We start from the raw sequence: 22,659 nt of genomic DNA, 5'->3' as shown, positions 1-22,659 counted from the left end.
AATTTTCTGCTGAGAAAAGGGCCACAAAACTTTTGCAAAAAGCTGTATGAACTTTTTATAGTGCAAAACTGACAGTGTCCTGTTTTAGGTGTCAGCCATTCGGTCCTGAAACAAGTCGGAGAGCAGTTCCTGAACATCCGAAGTGGCGCTGGCGTTGCATCTGTGAAAGCTCAGTATCGCGGAGGTATGATTGTGCCTGATGATGATTTACACTTATTTTCTCACTCTGTTTAGTACTTTCTGAGTAATGCATTTTGCCGCCCTTGGTATTTTGCCTGGAGCACCATGCTGTATTGTCCATGTATGTATTCTCTAGAAGTGTCAAAAGGAAGGAGTTGTTTAGCAGGCACTTATGTAATATTTGAGCCGACGTGAATTCATGTGACCAAGTCTGAAGCAAGTGATAAATGCGTTGATCATACACCGTAAGCCCTCATTCACATACGGACTCTGTATACGGCCTGTGCTTACTGCTTCCCTGCTCAGTCAGCTGCTGTATATATGGAGCTGTCTCCGACCAAGGAAGAATACTTTAATTAAATATGTGGCATCTGATGGAGCAAACCTTTTGTTTCTCTGTGCAGAATCGCTTCTATGACCTTAGAGTTGCCAATGTTATGTTCACTAGACCTAAGGCTCTTTAATAAATGCAAAATACTTTGTTGTAATAGTTGTCAGCCATGACTAGGCGAAGAAGTTAAGTAACGGAAAACTTTTAATGGAAACACTTGCACTTTACTCTGTCGCCTCATTGGGGGACACAGGACCATGAGTGTTATGCTGCTGTCCACTAGGAGGCGACACTATGCATAATCTGAAAAAGATTAACTGTGGCTCCTCCTGTGCAGTATACACCCCTGGACGGCATCAGCCTTCTCCAGTTTTTTGCTTAGTGTCGCAAAGGAGGCACACCTAAAGATTTTTTACTCTGTTTTACTCCGTTTCCCGTTTTTTCGACGGGATTACAGATGAAGAAAAGAGGGTCTCCTGTGAGACCCCCGGCATGGCTCCTTCCTCGGCCCCCTATTATGGGGTGCCCAGTTGAAGTTGAAATGGCTATTCCCCATGCTGCTCCTTCCCCAACCCCTCGGGTGTTGGTTCGAAGTCGAGACCCCCCTCCTTCCCCAATTCCTTTTGGTTTCTGGGTTGAGGTCGAGGCGAGGATAAAGGCCCCTGATGGTGACAACAGCACCCTCCCTATCCCCCTCTGGGGGTATTAGGTTGAGACACCTCAGGTAGGGCCTGTACAGGCAGCATCCTACAGCTCCCAGCAATGGGCCAGCACACTGCGCCTGCATCCAGGGACACCAGCCCAGCTGCGGGCTCCTGTTGGGGCCGGGGGGAGTGCAGGCAGGCATGGCACATACAGACACAGGGCTCTCAGTGTCCCTGTCTCTGTGGCAGCACCAGCTCTCTACTCCCTCAGGGGGACCCCTCACCGGGCTCCCCCTTCCGCTATAGCCCCACCGCCATCCTGCCTTCAAATCCGGAGGGGTCCGGTTCAGATCCGACCCCCTCCCGGACTTTCGCGCCGGCCTGGAGCCCTTCTGGGCCTCAGGCATCTAATTTAGGCCCCGGCTCCGGCCTAGCTGAAGCAGCAGCTTCCTCTCCGCCCCCCGGCCCGCCCCCCGGATGACAAATATGACACTCTACAGTGTCATACAAGGGGCGGATTGAGACAGAAAGAGCGGGTTTTTTTTATAGCCTTGACGCCTTTTTTTCAGCTCTCCGCCCCCTTCTCCTCCTCTCTCCTCTGTCTCTGCAGCCATTTTCGGCTGCAGATTAACCCTGCATCTCCCGGTCTGCAGGACCAGGACCAGGCAGCCAGTCTCCGGGGGGCACAAGACTGTGGATCTTCGGCGCTGGACCTCAGGGCACACTGGTGGGGTAAGATCACAGCTGGGTTATTTTTACTCAGCTGTGAATCCATATTACCTACAAGACTCACCTGTAGGTTCTCTACCCCTGTAAGGTCCATCTGCTGGCAGCACCTCTGCACTTGGTGCACTATACAGGGTTCAAGGTCCGAGAGAACCAGGCAGATCTGCTATTATGCATTCTGCACAGCCTGCGGGACTGCTCTCCCCAGTAGTAGCACGTACCCGCATTGTCAGAACTGTATACAACCTAATGTGTCACTTGGTGTCTAATGCCACGCCGGAATGGGCTATCAGTTCTCGCAATCTATGACGCAGTCTATAGATAACCTAACTTTCACATTGCTTCAGGCTCTGCAGGGTCATGCCCCGGCTATGACCGTTACCCAACAACGGGAGAGCTTGACTCAGGAACAAGATGACCCTGGCACATCCACGTCTAGGTCAGGACGCAAGCGCGGATCCATGGATCAGGTCCATCTGCGTCATCCCATAGCACACGGTCATCCCCCTCTAGGGAGACACCGTAGCTCCAGGTCATCTAGACCGTCCCATTCCAGGGACAGACAATGCAGATCTCCGCAATCCTCAGAGAAGGCCTCCTGCCCAGCAGGGGACGCCTCAGTGATACACAGGATTCGGAAGGCACGACTCTGACTCGGACAGAGAAACGAAGGAGTCCCTGATCCCAATCCCTCCTAGGAATACAGCGCTAGTTGAGGACATGATATCGTCCATCCATCGGGTGCTGGACATTTCTGATTCGCCACCAGAGGTCCCAGAACATAAGATTTCCTTTGAAGGACCTCTGAAGCCGCCTAAGCTCTTCTCTAACCACCAGAGTTTAAGGCGATCCTTAAAAAAAAAACAAAAAAAAAACTACAGCCTGAGAAAAAAATCGCAAATATCTGGGGGCGAGGTACCCCTTCCCACAGAAGGACACCAAGGGATCCACCTGAAGTGGATTAAAAGTCTCCAGGCTAGCAGCACAGACTCTCCTTTCACTGCCAGATAGCTCAACCCTCAGGGACGCAGCAGACCGGCAGGTAGAACGCATGGCTCGTTCAAATTTCGAGGCAGCGGGGGCAACCATGGCCCCCGCGTTCGCCTCAGCTTGGGCTGCCAAGGCCAGCCTGACCTGGGCAAAGAATTTACAAGCCTTACAAGCATCCGCTTCTGAACTGCCGGACCAAGCGGTTCAAATTGCAGTTGTAGCAGATTACATGCTCCATGCAGCTCTGTTTTCAGCAAGGGGAGTCGCGGGGATAGCATCAAACGCCATCGCGATTCGGCGTATCCTCTGGCTGCGGGAATGGAAAGCGGACGCAGCCTCAAAGAAGTCCCTCACGCACCTCCCCTACCTCAGTGGGAGACTTTTTTTCGGTGAACAGTTGGACACTATGATATCCAACGCCACAGGGGGTAAGAGTACTTCTCTTCCCCAACTGAAACCTAAACGCACTTACAAGAAGCGTAACCAAACTCGATTCCGATCCTTTCGGAATTCCTCCGGCTGGTCCGTCTCACGTCCGGTACAAAATCGTAACCGTTCCCCACGCAGGGACAACTCACGATCGACGCAGAGGTCGGACAAGACTTGGCAGTCCAAAGCAGGCCAGTCTAAGCCCAGAGGAGGAAGATCCCAGACTTCTCCTCCTCATGACTCACGGACTCCGGAAAACACCACACCAACAGGTGGCCGATTTTTCGCAAAACCGCCAGCCAAGGCTCGACCCTACCACCAAGTGGTCTCCTCGCTTTATTAATCAGGAGTCATTGTACCGGTACCCACGACCGACCGCTTCCGAAGGTTCTACTCCAATCTGTCGTAGTTCCCAAGAAAGGAGGCAGCGTACGGCCCATACTAGACCTAAAACAGCTCAACAAATATGTACAGGTCTGTCACTTCCGCATGGAGTCCCTTCGGTTCATGTTGCGTCCATGGAGAAGGAAGAATATCTCGCCTCCATAGACATACGTGCATATACCTATTGCACCTGTCCATTAGAGTTTTTTCTCAGGATCGCAATAGCCCAGGATCACTACCAATTCGTGGCTCTCCCCTTTGGACTCGCCACGGCTCCCAGAGTCTTCATCAAGGTCATGGCAGCAACCACGGACGTCCTGCATTCCAGAGGCGTAGTAGTCGTTCCATACCTGGACGACCTACTCATCAAGGCTCCCACCTTAAAGGAATGCGAGCTCAGCGTCTCAATCACAACCGATACTCTCAGTCGCATGGGCTGGTTAATCAACCTACAAAGTCATCACCAACCCGAGTCAGTCCCTGACTTTCCTGGGAATGTTATTCAACACTTCCAAGGGTCTATTGCTCCTTCCCAAGGATAAGGCACTGGCCCTCCGTCTAGCAGATGAAGAAAGAGGGTCTCCTGTGAGACTCCCGGCATGGCTCCTTCCTCGACCCCCTATTATGGGGTGCCCAGTTGAAGTTGAGATGGCTATTCCCCATACTGCTCCTTCCCCAGTCCCTCGGGTGCTGGTTCGAAGTCGAGATCCTTCCCCAATTCCTTTTGGTTTCTGGGTTGAGGTCGAGGCGAGGATAAAGGCCCCTGAAGGGGACAATAACACCTTCCCTATCCCCCTCTGGGGGTATTAGGTTGAGACACCTCAGGTAGGGCCTGTACAGGCAGCATCCTACACCTCCAAGCATGAGCCAGCACACTGCGCCTGCATCCAGGGACCCCAGCCCAGCTGTGGGCTCCTGTTGGGCAAATGGTCCTCAGCGGAAGCGTCCATGCCCATCAACGTCCTGGAGATTCGTGCCATCCTTCTGGCATTGAGGGCTTTCCATCACTTACTGGCAGCCTCTTACATCAGGACACAGTCGGACAAAGCCACGACTGTGGCATATGTGACTCATCAAGGGGGGACCCGCAGTACCCAAGCGATGAGGGAAGTGTCACATATCCTCCGCTGGGCGGAGGACACAGGGTCGGTCCTTTCGGCGGTCCACGTTCGGGTGTGGACAACTGGGAAGCAGACTTCCTCAGCCGACAAGGAATAGACTCGGGAGAGTGGTCTCTCCATTCTGAAATTTTTCACAGATCTGTCTCCGCTGGGGGACCCCGGATGTGGACCTAATGGCATCCCATTTCAATGCCAAGGTCTCCAACTTCATTGCCAGAACACACGATCCGTGGTCGCTCGGAGCAGACGCTCTGGTTCAGGACTGGACTCCGTTCCAGCTTCTGTATATCGTTCCACCTCTCCCCCTGATATCCAGAGGGTGAGGAAGATCAAACAAGAGGGAGTTTCATCCACCCTCATTGCACTGGACTGGCCCAGACGCACATGGTACGCCGACATCGTACAACTCACAGCAGACGCCCCCTGGCGTCTCCCCGACCGCCGCGATCCTCTATCACAAGGGCCGTTCTACCACCAGAACTCAAGGGCTCTCAACTTGATGGCGTGGCCCTTGAGACCTGGGTTCTACCCAGGCAGGGTTCTCGACAGAGGTCATTGTAACCATGATCAGAGCACGGAAATCAGCCTCTGCCAAGATTTATTACCGTACCTGGAAAGTTTTCTTTACTTGGTGCGAATATCGTGGCCAGGTTCCACTCCCTTATTCCCTACCCAAAGTTCTTGGTTTTTCTCCAAGCGGGTCTGGAGGCCAGTCTGTCATTAGGATTGCCTAAAAGCCAGGTGTCAGCCCTCTCAGTGCTTTTGTCAAAAGCGCATTGCTACCAGGCCGCAAGTAAGGCCTTTCCTTCAGGGGGTTTCCCGATTGGTTCCCCCCTACAGACGACCACTAGAAACCTGGGACCTCAACCTGGTCCTGACAGCATTGCAGGAACCACCCTTCGAACCCCTTAAGGAGGTCCCGCTCCGCCTTCTTTTCCAGAAGGTGATTTTTTTCCTGGTGGCACTCACCTCGCTACGCAAGGTGTCTGAACCGACAGCACTCTCATGCAGACGGCATTTTTTTTCCTGGTTTTTCACCAGGCCAAGGTAGTTCTTCGTACGGTCCCATCCTTCCTTCCGAAGGTTGTGTCAGACTTCCACCTCCATGAGGAAATTTCACTACCATCCCTTTGTCCGGTTCATACAGTGGAGAAGGCTCTGCATACGCTTGACCTTGTCAGGCCTTTTGCTTATATACGTGTCTAGGACTGCGTCCTTCCGGAGGTCTGATTCTCCTTTCCTCCTTCTGGAAGGCGGCCACAAGGGTAGGCCAGCTTCCAAAAGCTACTCTTGCCAGGTGGATCAAATCCACCATACAAGAGGCGTACCGCCTTAAGAATCCTCCTCCTCCAGCCGGTATTACGGCACACTACACGGGCGGTAGGGGCCTCCTGGGTCATTCGGCACCAGGCTTCGGCACAACATGTGTGTAAGGCGGCCACTTGGACTAGCTTACACACATTTACCAAACACTACAGGGTTCATACCCAGTCCTCAGCGAGCCTGGGTAGATGTGTCCTGCAGGCGGCGGTACCCTAAGTGTACGGGCCTGTCTGCACAATATTCGTCCATTGCTTCCCACCCAGGGACTGCTTTAGGACGTCCCATGGTCCTGTGTCCCCCAATGAGGCGACAGAGTAAAGGAGATTTTTGTGTACTCACCGTAAAATCTTTCTCTTAGCCTCTAATTGGGGGACACAGCTCCCACCCTGTTGCCCTTTCTGGGCTGTTGTAACTGTTGAGTTCTCATATTGTTTCTTGAGCTCGTACATAGTTGCCTTCTTACAGGCATAATTATGTTATTCATGTTACGTTCCTCCTACTGCTTTGGCACAAAACTGGAGAAGGCTGATGCCGTCCAGGGGTGTATACTGCACAGGAGGAGCCACAGTTAATCTTTTTCAGATTATGCATAGTGTCGCCTCCTAGTGGACAGCAGCATAACACCCATGGTCCTGTGTCCCCCAATTAGAGGCTAAGAGCAAGAGATTTTACGGTGAGTACACAAAAATCTCCTTTTTCTCACTCTGTTTAGTACTTTCTGAGTAATGCATTTTGCCGCCCTTGGTATTTTGCCTGGAGCACCATGCTGTATTGTCCATGTATGTATTCTCTAGAAGTGTCAAAAGGAAGGAGTTGTTTAGCAGGCACTTATGTAATATTTGAGCCGACGTGAATTCATGTGACCAAGTCTGAAGCAAGTGATAAATGCGTTGATCATACACCGTAAGCCCTCATTCACATACGGACTCTGTATACGGCCTGTGCTTACTGCTTCCCTGCTCAGTCAGCTGCTGTATATATGGAGCTGTCTCCGACCAAGGAAGAATACTTTAATTAAATATGTGGCATCTGATGGAGCAAACCTTTTGTTTCTCTGTGCAGAATCGCTTCTATGACCTTAGAGTTGCCAATGTTATGTTCACTAGACCTAAGGCTCTTTAATAAATGCAAAATACTTTGTTGTAATAAACGAATAAAAGAAAACAGCTACCTGCACTACTGGTCCGGCAATCCTCTAGCCTCCTGGCTTACTGCGCTCCAGCTGGTCCGCTGACGTCGGGTGCTATGGCCGTGAATGGAAATCCAACATTGATTGCATCCAGACGAATAAAGATGCGGCCGCACTCACCGGTCTCAATTTCCAGGTACTTTATTTGTGCAAAAGATACTTCACGGCACGGGGGTGTTCACATAACAAGAAGAGGTGTAGGCAGAACGACGGCCGTTTCGCGCCCGTGTGGCGCTTCAACGGGTTCTAAGGGTGGACGGACATGACGCCCTAAGAAGTGCATGAAAAAAGCGCCACTCCCCCTGACGTCACTGCGTCCAACCCAGTGCGATACAGATTAAAAACAACATTGTTTACAAAAACAGAATTATTTAAAAACAAATACAATCAATAAGCACAGGCCTATAAATAAGCAATATTATGAGCAAAAATTAATTAACTATTTACCGATACTCCTAGCCTAAAAACATCCCGAAATCCCAAGAATGCACTCAGACTTTCATATGAGACGCCAAGTATAAGTTGGCTTAAATAACATAACGCTGCATTACTCTATCCCTTGAATTCTATTTATATAGTAATACTTTTACTTGCTGCAACAAAAGGTAATGTTATAACCAAATAATTAACTAGGAATATGTAAAAAACCATTGAATAGATATCTACGCTACTATGGAGGTAGCCAGACTGCCCTATAGACACACAGTACAGTAACTTATAGGAAGATGGACATGTCAAGTTTGTCATTTAAACCTGCGGGACCTGTGGCTCCAGTCCGCATAATCCATGACGCTTCCCTCCTTAATAATAAATTATGGTGGTCTCCCCCTCTACTGGGAGTTTTAACCTGTTCTATTCCCGCAAAAGTCAACACTTCAGGGTTACCACCATGTGCCTCTAATATGTGATTAATTAGTCTCGGTACTCCTTTACCTGTTTTCACCGACCTCAGATGTTCACTAAATCTAACATATAGACATCTAATAGTTTTGCCTATATAGTACCTGCCACACGGGCATAGCACTACATAGACAACATATTTCGTATGGCACGTAATTAGTTGTTTCACAGTGTGTGTAATAGAACCAATCCGCAACACTTTATCGATAACATGAAATTTACAGTACGAGCAGTGTCCACAACGAAAGTTTCCAACAGGGGTACAACGTTCCAGCCAATTGCTGTTTCTTCCCTCTGTTATGCGATTTCTTACCAGCAGATCCCTAATTCTAGTGCTCCTCCTGTTAGAAATTAGGGGACCTCTCACCACCATCTCACTAAGTTCTCTATCACTGTCTAAGAGGTGCCAGTTATTTCTGATAGCTGCCCTAATCTGTTGGTCCATTGGGCCATACTGAAAGCAAAAGGTGAACCTCTTGCCTATCGATTTGGGCACATCTCTAGTTCTACCGTGTAAGTTATCGTTCATTTTCCTCCGTGCTCCCTGCCACATATAGTCAGGATACCCTCTTTGCTTGATTCTCTGCTCGAGATCTCCTAATTGTTCCGCCAAACCTCCCTGTGTGTTATTGGCCCTTTTGGTTCGCACTATCTGGCCATAAGGTAGGGCACGTTTTGTATGGCTAGGGTGGTAACTATCATGATGCATGAGGGCATTGGTGGATATGGACTTACGGTACAGCGAGGTATGTATTTTGTCATCTACTATTTGTACGGACACGTCGAGAAAATCTAAATGGGAGCCCCCAAACATGGACGTGAAAGCCATACCCATATTGTTATCATTCAGATAGGAGACAAATTCTCCAAATTGTTCTTCAGTCCCATCCCACACAAGAAACATGTCATCGACGTACCGTAAGTACATCTTGACATGTTTTAAAAAGACATATTTGCTGTGTACAGATGCTGCTCTTCAAAAAATCCCAGATATAAATTTGCGAATGTGCATGCTGCCGGAGTCCCCATCGCGGTGCCCACCATTTGAAGGTACCAGAGGTCCAAAAAAGTAAACGCATTATGCGTCAAAATAAATTTCAGACTATTACATATAAAATCCACCACTTTGCTGCTTTTGTCAGTAGTCTCCAAAATGCTCCGTATCGATGCTACCCCTAATTCCTGCGGTATACGCGTATACAGATTTATAACGTCAATGGACGCCAATCTGAAAGTGGGTTGCCACATGAATGTCTGAATATGTGCTAAAAACACACCGGTATCCTTGATATACGAAGGAATATGCGGTAATAAGGGGCGTAATAGCCAATCTACATATTTGGAAAGTGGTTCTGTCAGGGAACCCACCCCTGACACGATTGGTCGGCCAGGTGGCTCCGTTACAGATTTGTGGATTTTAGGGACGTGGTACCAATGTGGCCTGATGGGGAACTCCGGCAGCAGCTTCTCCGCTTTGTTACTCGACAGTACTCCAACCTCCACCGCTACTCGTAGGAGTGTTCTCAGCTCTCCTTTAAATTTAATGGTGGGGTCCCCTCCCAATCTTTTGTAAGTTACAGTGTCACTCAATTGTTTTAGGGCTTCTTTGATTTATAGTTCCCTAGGTATTAGTACTGTTTTGCCCCCTTTATCAGCTGGCCGGACAATAGTGTCCTTCCAGCTAACAATTTCTTTTAGGGCCCTCTGTTCTACTGACGTTAGATTGGGGGGTGCTTTAGGATAAATTAGAGCCTCTACATCCCTTATAACTTGTGTGGCAAAAAGATCGATACCATTCCCGGGGGACACTGGGGGCATGTATTTAGATGAAACCCCCCCTGTAAAAGGTACGTCAGAACTCCTCTGTTGTACTGGTGCCCCTGATAAACTGTCAGTAAGACTTACTAATAATTCCGCCTCAGCATAAGAATCTGCCAACACCTCTAACCCTGCACCTGCCATAAAGCCCAAAGGGCCTACCATACACGGAAGTTCTAATCGCCACAGAAGAAGATCGGGAAAACGCAAGTTTAACCCCAGGAGGGATTATGTGACTACCGAATCTGACTCCAGCCAGAGTGAGGGTATGCTAGCCTCAGGTAGTTCAGTGGAAGGATTGGGGGCAGCAGGTTCCTTGAATCAGGATTTCCCTTTAGGCGGAGAAGGACGCGCCGAGGAGGCCAGAGGCGGCAGAACAGTACAGGAGCGGAAAAGGAAGTTTGTTTCGTGGAGGCAGAGACGCTAGTAGACCTTGATAGTCAACATGTGGTTAATTTAACCAGTCATACTTTACATGCGGCGCACTTTTCACTTTTGGCAAAAGGATTGAATTATTGTATCCCCATTGATTTTGACTTGACACAGTTTAAAATAGATTTATTTAAATCAGTTCGTAAGATTCACTTGTATAAGCAGTTCCACAATAATCCTGGAACACAAAATAGCCTAGGAGAAAAACCGTGTATGGTAGGCCCTTTGGGCTTTATGGCAGGTGCAGGGTTAGAGGTGTTGGCAGATTCTTATGCTGAGGCGGAATTATTAGTAAGTCTTACTGACAGTTTATCAGGGGCACCAGTACAACAGAGGAGTTCTGACGTACCTTTTACAGGGGGGGTTTCATCTAAATACATGCCCCCAGTGTCCCCCGGGAATGGTATCGATCTTTTTGCCACACAAGTTATAAGGGATGTAGAGGCTCTAATTTATCCTAAAGCACCCCCCAATCTAACGTCAGTAGAACAGAGGGCCCTAAAAGAAATTGTTAGCTGGAAGGACACTATTGTCCGGCCAGCTGATAAAGGGGGCAAAACAGTACTAATACCTAGGGAACTATACATCAAAGAAGCCCTAAAACAATTGAGTGACACTGTAACTTACAAAAGATTGGGAGGGGACCCCACCATTAAATTTAAAGGAGAGCTGAGAACACTCCTACGAGTAGCGGTGGAGGTTGGAGTACTGTCGAGTAACAAAGCGGAGAAGCTGCTGCCGGAGTTCCCCATCAGGCCACATTGGTACCACGTCCCTAAAATCCACAAATCTGTAACGGAGCCACCTGGCCGACCAATCGTGTCAGGGGTGGGTTCCCTGACAGAACCACTTTCCAAATATGTAGATTGGCTATTACGCCCCTTATTACCGCATATTCCTTCGTATATCAAGGATACCGGTGCGTTTTTAGCACACATTCAGACATTCATGTGGCAACCCACTTTCAGATTGGCGTCCATTGACGTTATAAATCTGTATACGCGTATACCGCAGGAATTAGGGGTAGCATCGATACGGAGCATTTTGGAGACTACTGACAAAAGCAGCAAAGTGGTGGATTTTATATGTAATAGTCTGAAATTTATTTTGACGCATAATGCGTTTACTTTTTTGGACCTCTGGTACCTTCAAATGGTGGGCACCGCGATGGGGACTCCGGCAGCATGCACATTCGCAAATTTATATCTGGGATTTTTTGAAGAGCAGCATCTGTACACAGCAAATATGTCTTTTTAAAACATGTCAAGATGTACTTACGGTACGTCGATGACATGTTTCTTGTGTGGGATGGGACTGAAGAACAATTTGGAGAATTTGTCTCCTATCTGAATGATAACAATATGGGTATGGCTTTCACGTCCATGTTTGGGGGCTCCCATTTAGATTTTCTCGACGTGTCCGTACAAATAGTAGATGACAAAATACATACCTCGCTGTACCGTAAGTCCATATCCACCAATGCCCTCATGCATCATGATAGTTACCACCCTAGCCATACAAAACGTGCCCTACCTTATGGCCAGATAGTGCGAACCAAAAGGGCCAATAACACACAGGGAGGTTTGGCGGAACAATTAGGAGATCTCGAGCAGAGAATCAAGCAAAGAGGGTATCCTGACTATATGTGGCAGGGAGCACGGAGGAAAATGAACGATAACTTACACGGTAGAACTAGAGATGTGCCCAAATCGATAGGCAAGAGGTTCACCTTTTGCTTTCAGTATGGCCCAATGGACCAACAGATTAGGGCAGCTATCAGAAATAACTGGCACCTCTTAGACAGTGATAGAGAACTTAGTGAGATGGTGGTGAGAGGTCCCCTAATTTCTAACAGGAGGAGCACTAGAATTAGGGATCTGCTGGTAAGAAATCGCATAACAGAGGGAAGAAACAGCAATTGGCTGGAACGTTGTACCCCTGTTGGAAACTTTCGTTGTGGACACTGCTCGTACTGTAAATTTCATGTTATCGATAAAGTGTTGCGGATTGGTTCTATTACACACACTGTGAAACAACTAATTACGTGCCATACGAAATATGTTGTCTATGTAGTGCTATGCCCGTGTGGCAGGTACTATATAGGCAAAACTATTAGATGTCTATATGTTAGATTTAGTGAACATCTGAGGTCGGTGAAAACAGGTAAAGGAGTACCGAGACTAATTAATCACATATTAGAGGCACATGGTGGTAACCCTGAAGTGTTGACTTTTGCGGGAATAGAACAGGTTAAAACTCCCAGTAGAGGGGGAGACCACCATAATTTATTATTAAGGAGGGAAGCGTCATGGATTATGCGGACTGGAGCCACAGGTCCCGCAGGTTTAAATGACAAACTTGACATGTCCATCTTCCTATAAGTTACTGTACTGTGTGTCTATAGGGCAGTCTGGCTACCTCCATAGTAGCGTAGATATCTATTCAATGGTTTTTTACATATTCCTAGTTAATTATTTGGTTATAACATTACCTTTTGTTGCAGCAAGTAAAAGTATTACTATATAAATAGAATTCAAGGGATAGAGTAATGCAGCGTTATGTTATTTAAGCCAACTTATACTTGGCGTCTCATATGAAAGTCTGAGTGCATTCTTGGGATTTCGGGATGTTTTTAGGCTAGGAGTATCGGTAAATAGTTAATTAATTTTTGCTCATAATATTGCTTATTTATAGGCCTGTGCTTATTGATTGTATTTGTTTTTAAATAATTCTGTTTTTGTAAACAATGTTGTTTTTAATCTGTATCGCACTGGGTTGGACGCAGTGACGTCAGGGGGAGTGGCGCTTTTTTCATGCACTTCTTAGGGCGTCATGTCCGTCCACCCTTAGAACCCGTTGAAGCGCCACACGGGCGCGAAACGGCCGTCGTTCTGCCTACACCTCTTCTTGTTATGTGAACACCCCCGTGCCGTGAAGTATCTTTTGCACAAATAAAGTACCTGGAAATTGAGACCGGTGAGTGCGGCCGCATCTTTATTCGTCTGGATGCACTTTGTTGTAATAGTTGTCAGCCATGACTAGGCGAAGAAGTTAAGTAACGGAAAACTTTTAATGGAAACACTTGCACTTTTTCTATGTTAGACCCACTCCTGATTTTTGCTTGCAATGCTAAATACTGATGTTTTACAGAACCCTTAATCTGTGGCTGCGGGTCAAGAATATCTATCTGATTTTTTTTTTTTCCACCAGGTGAGATCCGAGAGCAGAATGGAAACGATCTTGTCCACGCTGCAGTCGTTGTGGAAGGAGCAACTGTCGGAAGCCCTGAAGCCAATGCATTCAATGTCCTCCAGCACATCCTGGGTGCAGGACCCTACATCAAGCGGGGAAGCAACACCACCAGCAAATTGTCTCAAGCCGTATCCAAAGCTACTAATCAGCCCTTTGACGTAAGTATAAAACTGAAGACGTGGGAGCTGTAATGATTCACTTACTTTATATTTCATTTTTTTTACTCTTTAAAAACGTAAGATTTTTTCATTATTGTACTTTTCTTTTCCTCCCTTTGTTACGTGAGCCATAACTTTTTTTATATATATATATATATTTGTCAACATAGGGCTTTTTTTTTCTCCTGTGCACAAGCTGTACTTTTGAATGATACCATTCATTTTACCATACTATTTACTATGTACCATACTATGTATGTTTACCATTTAATGTTGTGTTTTTTTTCTGTAGGTTTCTGCATTTAATGCCAACTATTCAGATTCTGGTCTTTTTGGAGTTTATGCTGTATCTCAGGCAGCTGCAACAACAGATGTAAGCAAAAGAACAAACATTAAGTGTTGATGCTTAAAGCGGTTGTCCAGGAGTTTAACATTGATGACCTATGCTAAAAACAAGCCATCAATGTCTGATCGGTGGGGGTGGATGTGCAGGACTTGGCTGTGATCTCTATACAGTCGACTGAGCTGTGCTGAGCAGTTCTGTCCAACATCGGGAACGGCTTAATGTTGGGGGTGGTGGCTGTCGCATCTCCGCCAATCAAACATTGACCTAACCTATAGATAGGACATAAGTATTAAAGGCCCGGACGACCACTTTAAAATGTGTTCTGCAAGGCCACATTCCCACGATGAGTATTTGGTGAGTTTCAATGTTTTCAGAATTTCTGCATGTACCAGGTTAATTAAATCAGCTTGCACTCATTACGTTTGAGTGCTTTTTTTTTTTTTTTCCTTGTGTTTTTATCACATTTCTGACCCTGTCTCTGTCTTTTTTAGGTATATCGTATTTAAAAAAATATATATCTGCTTTCGGTTTTGATATTCCTAATATTTGACTTTATTGATAGTCATGTGCGGATTACATTATTATTTATTTACTAGCTGTACTACCCGGCTTCGCCCGGGTTAATGACTGCTGTTAGCAAAATAGAATGTGTTAACAAAAATTTATTCTGCACACAAAAACCACAAAACAAATAGATAGAAATGTAATTATTAAAAGGCAAAAACTAAGCAAATAGAAGCATTTCACAACATATATTAGCTTTGTTATACTGAGAATGTCTTTGTTGCCTATATTAACCAATCAGAGCTCAGGTTAATTAACTGTAGCAAAATAGAAGCTGAGCTGTGATTGGTTGCTATTGGCAGCCTGATAAATCCCCAGCCAACAGGAAGCCCTCCCCCCTGGCAGTATATATTAGCTCACACATACACATAATAGACAGGTCATGTGACTGACAGCTGCCGTATTTCCTATATGGTACATTTGTTGCTCTTGTAGTTTGCTTATTAATCAGATTTTTATTTTTGAAGGACAATACCAGACTTGTGTGTGTTTTAGGGCGAGTTTTATGTGTCAAGTTGTGTGTGTTGAGTTGCGTGTGGCGACATGCATGTAGCGACTTTTGTGAGATGAGTTTTGTGTGGCGACATGCGTGTAGCAACATTTTGTGTGTTGAGTTGCATGTGACAGGTTAGTGTAGCAAGTTGTGTGCAGCAAGATTTGTGCATGGCGAGTTTTGCGCGTGGCGAGTTTTATGTGTGGTGCATTTTGAGTATGTGCAAGTTTTGTGTGAGGCAACTTTTGCATGTGGTGCAACTTTTGTACATGTGGCAATTTTTCTGTGTGTGCAAGTTTTGCATGAGGTGAGTTTTCCATGAGGTGAGTTTTGCACGTGTGGCGAGTTTTGCGTGAGCCTAGTTTTGCATATGGCGAGTTTTGCATGTAGCGAGTTTTGAGTGGTGACTTTTGTGTTTCGACTTTTATGTGGCGAGGTTGGTGTGTGTGTGTGGTGAAATGTGTGCTGAGGGTGGTATATGTGTTCAAGCACGTGGTAGTGTGTGGCGCATTTTGTGTTTGTGTTCATATCCCCGTGTGTGGTGAGTATCCCATGTCGGGGCCCCACCTTAGCAACTGTACGGTATATACTCTTTGTCGCCATCGCTCTCATTCTTTAAGTCCTCATTGTTCACATCTGGCAGCTGTCAATTTTCCTCCAACACTTTTCCCTTCACTTTTTCCCCATTATGTAGATAGGAGCAAAATTGTTTGGTGAATTGGAACGCGCGGGGTTAAAATTTCACCTCACAACATAGCCTATGACGCTCTCGGGGTCCAGACGTGTGACTGTGCAAAATTTTGTGGCTGTAGCTGCGACGGTACAGATGCCAATCCCGGACATACACACATACATACATACACACATTCAGCTTTATATATTAGATATACCTGTATGTAATCTCCTGTATATAGTATATACCTGTGTGTCATCTCACCTATATATAGTATATATCTGTGTGTCATCTCCTGTATATAGTATATACCTGTATGTCATCTCCTCCTATACATAGCATATACCTGTGTCATCTCCTCCTGTATATACTATATACCTGTAGGTAATCTGCTCCTGTATATAGTATATACCTGTGTGTCATCTCCTCCTGTATATAGTATATACCTGTATGTCATCTCCTCCTGTATGTAGTATGTACCTGTATGTCATCTCCTCCTCTATATAGTATATACCTGTGTGTCATCTCTCCTGTATATAGTATATATCTGTGTGTCATCTCCTCCTGTATATAGTATATACCTGTGTGTCATCTCCCCTGTAAATAGTATATACCTGTGTGTCATCTCCTGTATATAGTATATAGCTGTATGTCATCTCCTCCTGTATTAGCCCTCGTTCACACGTTATTTGGTCAGTATTTTTACCTCAGTATTTGTAAGCTAAAATGGCAGCCTGATAAACCCCCAGCCAACAGTAAGCCCACCCCCTGGCAGTATATATTAGCTCACACATACACATAATAGACTGGTCATGTGACTGACAGCTGCCGGATTCCTATATGGTACATTTGTTGCTCTTGTAGTTTGTCTGCTTATTAATCAGATTTTTATTTTTGAAGGATACCAGACTTGTGTGTGTTTTAGGGCGAGTTTCGTGTGTCAAGTTGTGTGTGTTGAGTTGCGTGTGGCGACATGCATGTAGGGACTTTTGTGAGATGAGTTTTGTGTGGCGACATGCGTGTAGCAACTTTTTGTGTGTCGAGTTGCATGTGACAGGTTAGTGTAGCAAGTTGTGTGCAGCAAGTTTTGCGCATGGCGAGTTTTGCGCGTGGCGAGTTTTATGTGTGGTGCCTTTTGAGTATGTGCAAGTTTTGTGTGAGGCAACTTTTGCATGTGTTGCAACTTTTGTGCATGTGGCAATTTTTCTGCGTGTGGCAATTTTTCTGCGTGTGCAAGTTTTGCGTGTGGCGAGTTTTGCACGTGTGGCGAGTTTTGCATGTGGAGAGTTTTGCGCGTGGCGAGTTTTGAGCGGCGACTTTTGTGTTTCTACTTTTATGTGGCGAGGTTGGTGTATGTGTGGTGAAATGTGCACTGAGGGTGGTATATGTGTTCGAGCACGTGGTAGTGTGTGGCGCATTTTGTGTGTGTGTTCATATCCCCGTGGTGGTGTGATTATCCCATGTTGGGGCCCCACCTTAGCAACTGTACAGTATATACTCTTTGGTGCCATCGCTGTCATTCTTTAAGTCCCCCTTGTTCACATCTGGCAGCTGTTAATTTGCCTCCAACACTTTTTGTTTCATTTTTTCCCCATTATGTAGATAGGGGCAAAATTGTTTGGTGAATTGGAAAGCGCGGGGTTAAAATTTCACCTCACAATATAGCTTTGACGCTCTCAGGGTCCAGACGTGTGACTGTGCAAAATTTTGTGCCTGTAGCTGCGACGCCTCCAACACTTTTCCTTTCACTTTTTCCCCATTATGTAGATAGGGGCAAAATTGTTTGGTGAATTGGAAAGCGCGGGGTTAAAATTTCACCTCACAACATAGCCTATGACGCTCTCGGGGTCCAGACGTGTGACTGTGCAAAATTTTGTGGCTGTAGCTGCTACGGTTCAGATGCCAATCCCGGACATACATACATACATACATACATACACACACACACACATTCAGCTTTATATATTAGATATAGCACCATTGATTCCATGGTGCTGTACATGAGAAGGGGTTACATACAAGTTACAGATATCGCTTACAGTAAGCAAACTAACAATGACAGACTGATACAGAGGGGCGAGGACCCTGCCCTTGCGGGCTTACATTCTACAGGTTGGGGGGAAGGAGACAATAGGTTGAGGGTTACAGGAGCTCCGGTGTTGGTGAGGCAGTGTCTCCAGTAGTGATGAGGAGGCAGCGGGGTCAGTGCAGGCTGTAGGCTGTCCTGAAGAGATGGGTTTTCAGGTTCCATCTGAAGGATCCGAATGTGGTTGATAGTCTGACGTGTTGGGGCAAAGAATTCCAGAGGATGGGGGATATTCAGGAGAAGTCTTGGAGGCGGTTGGGTGAGGAGCGAATAAGTGTGGAGGAGAGGAGGAGGTCTTGGGAGGAGGAGATTACGTGAGGGAAGATATCGGGAGATTAGTTCAGAGATACTGTATATGGAGGAGACAGGTTACGGATGGCTTTGTAGGTCAGTATTAGTAATTTGAACTGGATACACTCAGGGAATGGGAGCCAGTGAAGAGATTTGCAGAGGGGGGGAAGCGGAGGAGTAGAGAGGAGAGAGATGAATTAGTCGGGCAGCAGAGTTAAGGATGGACTGGAGAGGTACGAGAGTGTTAGAAGGTAGGCCACAGAAAAGGATGTTGCAGTAGTCGAGGCGGGAGATGATGAGGGCATGCACAAGCATTTTAGTAGATTAACTGTTGAGGAAAGGACGGATTCTGAAGATATTTTTGAGCTGGAGGCGACAGGAGGTGGAAAGAGCTTGGATGTGCGGTTTGAAGGACAGGGCAGAGTCAAGGGTTACTCCGAGGCAGCGGACTTCCGGTACTGGGGAAAGCGTGATGTCCTTTATTGCGATAGATAGATCAGGTAAGGAAGATCTATGAGATGGAGGAAAGATGATGAGTTCAGATTTGTCCACATTGAGTTTGAGGAAGCGAGAGGAGAAGGACGATATGGCTGATAGACACACTAGGATTCTGGACAACAGAGCGGTGACGTCTGGGCCAGAAAGGTAGATCTGAGTGTCATCAGGTGGTACTTGAAACCATGAGACTTTGAGTTGTCCCAGGCCAAGTGTACAGATTGAGAATAGTAGGGGTCCAAGAACAGAGCCTTTGGGGACTCCAACAGAGAGAGGGTGGGATGAGGAGGTAGTGTGGGAGTGGGAGACGCTGAATGTGCAGTTGAAAAGGTATGAGGAGATCAAGGATAGGGCGAGGTCTTTGATGCCAAAGGAGGAGAGGATCTGTAGTAGGAGCAGTGTTCAACTGTGTCGAAGGCAGAGGACAGGTCTAGAAGGAGAAGTATAGAGTTTTGTCCGTTAGCTTTGGCTGTCAGTAGGTCGTTAGTAATTTTGGTCAGGGCTGTCTCAGTTGAGTGATGAGGGTGGAAACCAGATTGCAGATTGTCAAAGATCAAGTTAGATGAGAGGTAGGAGGAAAGTTCAGCGTGGACGTGCTGCTCCAGGAGTTTGGAAGCGAATGGGAGCCGCGATATTGGGCGATAGCTGGACATAGCAGTTGGATCGAGGGTTGGCTTTTTAAGGATAGGCGTGATTGTGGCATGTTTGAAAGCAGAAGGGAAGGTGCCAGAAGTTAGTGATAGGTTGAAGAGATGGGTTAGGGATGGGATAAGAGTGGTGGTGAGGTTGGGGAGGAGGTGGGATGGGGTCGAGCGCACAGGTGGTGAGGTGCGTTTTGGAGAGGATACAATCAAGCCCCCCTTCAGTGATCTTGGAGAGGGAGGTTATAGGGTGTGGCCATTGGTCTGGTATATAAAGGGGTTGTGGTGGTTGAACAATGAAGACTTGTCTTGTTTGGTCGATCTTATTTTTAAAGTGTGTGGCAAAGTCCTCAGCAGAGATGAGGGAGGTTGGAGGGGGCAATGGGGGGCGGAGGAGGGAGTTAAAGGTTTTGAATAACTGTTTGGGGCTGTAGGATAGGGAAGATACGAGGGTTGTGAAGTAGGCCTGTTTAGCAGAGGTGAGAGCAGATTTAAAAGCGAGTGTTGCCTGTTTGAATGCAGTGAAGTCGTCTTGCGAATGTGTTTTCTTCCAATGCCGCTCTGCAACCCTGGACAGTTGCCGGAGCTTTTTAGTGGTGTTATTGTGCCAGTGTTGTCAATTGATACGTCACACTCTGCCATTAACGAGAGGGGCAACTGTGTCAATAGCAGATGCGAGAGTGGCATTGTGGGAAGCAGCGGCGCTGTCTGTGTCGTGGAGTGAGGATATGGATGCCAGTGGTAGGATAGAGTCAGAGAGCATGTGGGAGTCTAGGTGTTCAAGGTTTCTGCGGGGGTGCGCATGTTGCTGGACATGGGTGACCGGTGAGGAGGACAGGGATGAGAAGGTGAGCAGATGGTGGTCGGATAGAGGGAGAGGGGAGGCGGTGAAGTTAGATAGAGAGCAGAGACGTGTGAATACCAGGTCTAGTGTATGCCTGTCCGTGTGGGTGGCTGCGGAGAACCACTGAGAAAGTCCAAATGATGAAGTAAGGGACAGAAGTTTGGAGGCTGTTGACTGAAGTCTATCAGTGGGGAAGTTGAAGTCACCCCTGATGAGGGTGGGAATGTCAGCAGAGAGAAAGTGAAGGAACCAGGTGGAGAATTTGTCAATAAAGGCAGTGGCCGGGCCTGGAGGTCGGTATATGACGGCCACTTGGAGGTTGGAGGGAGAGTAGATGCGGACAGAGTGGACTTCAAAAGAGGAGAGGATAAGGGAGGGAAGTGGTGGGATTGGGTTAAAGGTGCAGGGAAAAGACCCACTCCTCTACCATGTCTGTTGCTGGGGCGAGGGGTGTGGGTGAAGTGGAGGCTGCCATAACACAGCGCAGCAGGTGAGGCGGTGTCAAAGGGTGTTAGCCATGTTTCTGTGAGGCCAAGGAAGGCAAGGTTGTGAGAGAGAAAAAGGTTGTGAATCACATGAAGCTTATTGCAGATTGAGCGGTCATTCCAGAGTGCTCCAGAGAGAGGGAGCAGGGGGGTGGGCGTCAGGGGCACGGGTTTTGTATGTTGGAAAGATTGCGGTAGTTTATATTAGATAGGGAGCGATAGGAAGGGGTAGTAATGGGAGGTATGAGCTGTGGGGGGGCAGGGTTGGGAGATATGTCGCCAGCAGTGAGGAGAAGCAGAGAAAGGGAGAGCAGGTGGGAGAAGGAGAGTGGCCCGCTTTTTTTATTAGGACAGATTAAAGGACTTGTTGCAGGATGATAGGCAGCAGTTGACAGGAAGTAGAGATTGTACCATTAAAAGAATTGTTTCCACAGCAGAAACACACTAAAAACGCATGGATTTTTACCTGTTTATTTTCAGCATCTAATGAAATGCTATGGGGAAATTCCGCACATAAAACTCGGCGTACCCACAACAGAAATTAACATGTTGTGGATTTCAAAAACGCACCTCAGGTTAGTTTATTTAGTGTAGAAAAAAAATATACGGTGGGCATAAGATTTCTATATATCCCATCCACTTGCTGCCACTGTAATACGTTGCATTTTTTGTGGAGCGAAAATATGCTTCATCAAAAACTCATTGCGGATTCTTAACCTAAGGGGATATTTGCTTCAGACCTTTCTGCAAATGAAAATCAGTTACGTTTTATCTGAAGTGGGTTGTATCGGCGGCGATAAATCTTCCATCTTGTGAATTGACCTGACGTTCATTAATTTATTTCCTCTGTGCTTAAACCTATACACGGTGGGAGGTCGGTACAGGTGGTGGATCATACACTGTGTTTCTTGTAATATTAGTATACACTTGTTCCCAAACTACTATAACCTTCTGTTTTTTTTAGGTGATTAAAGCTGCAGTGAATCAGGTGAAGGTTGTTGCACAAGGCAGTGTCACAGAGGCTGATATTACAAGGGCCAAGTAAGTAATAAGAGACCCTCTGGATTACATCGGTATAATATCGGATGGACAATTCTAGGATTATCTTGTAGAAGCTTGGTCTAAAATTTCTCACAGCAGCCATTTGTTAAATTCTGATGTATATTTATATATAATATATACGGTGTGTATATATATATATATATATATATATATATATATATATATATATATATATATATATATATATATATATATATATATATATCTCTCTCTATCCCCGTCTCACAGCCACTGTGATTAGAGAAGTGGGTGTACATGCATGACTCCCCATTCACTTTGGGAGGTCTACTCCTCATTGCCATTCACAGCTGCAAGGGTTGACTGGCCACATACTGCCAAAACGTTTCCCACCCACTCAGGCCAAGGACAGTATGATTTTGAAACACAATTATCTGGCTATTGATCACTGCGGCTGGAGGGCATGTCAGCTACCTGCGGCCAGCCTCAACTTGTGGTTTCACCCTTGGACTTATCCTGTGGATGTGCTATAAATGTCTGGGTTGGGAGTACATTAGAGTTTGTACAGAACTCGGTCCATCGGCCACGTCAGTACGCTCTGACCGCTGGACCTAAGCCCCTGAGACCTGCCTTCTACCTTTGGCATCTGCTGCTCAACTGATGAGAAGAGCCGAGAGTTAACTGGCAGGTCTCGGGGCGACCTTCCAGCAATCAAAGCCTACTGACGTGGCCGATGGACCGAGTCCTGCATATTCATTTGCACCAATTCTAGAGAATAATATTTTTAAAACGCTCCTGAGTGAAAGGATGTAAAAATACGTAAGGCAAATTTCACCTGGATGTC

General features: G+C 46.6%; 1 protein-coding gene across 1 annotated transcript in view; it reads left to right on the top strand.

The window, feature by feature from the left end:
- UQCRC2 (ubiquinol-cytochrome c reductase core protein 2) overlaps nt 1-22,659 on the top strand; it is a 30,498-nt gene that overhangs the window by 6,534 nt on the left and 1,305 nt on the right. The window contains exons 9-12 of the mRNA XM_077275053.1: nt 89-184; nt 13,678-13,877; nt 14,170-14,250; nt 21,760-21,836. Coding sequence (XP_077131168.1) covers nt 89-184; nt 13,678-13,877; nt 14,170-14,250; nt 21,760-21,836 — 454 coding nt within the window. The remainder of the gene's footprint in view (nt 1-88; nt 185-13,677; nt 13,878-14,169; nt 14,251-21,759; nt 21,837-22,659) is intronic.

The sequence above is a fragment of the Ranitomeya variabilis genome, chromosome 7 (genome assembly GCF_051348905.1).
Source record: "Ranitomeya variabilis isolate aRanVar5 chromosome 7, aRanVar5.hap1, whole genome shotgun sequence".
NCBI classification, from domain to species: domain Eukaryota; kingdom Metazoa; phylum Chordata; class Amphibia; order Anura; family Dendrobatidae; genus Ranitomeya; species Ranitomeya variabilis.
Note: the sequence above shows the minus strand (reverse complement) of the source record. Positions and strands in the feature narration are given on the sequence as shown.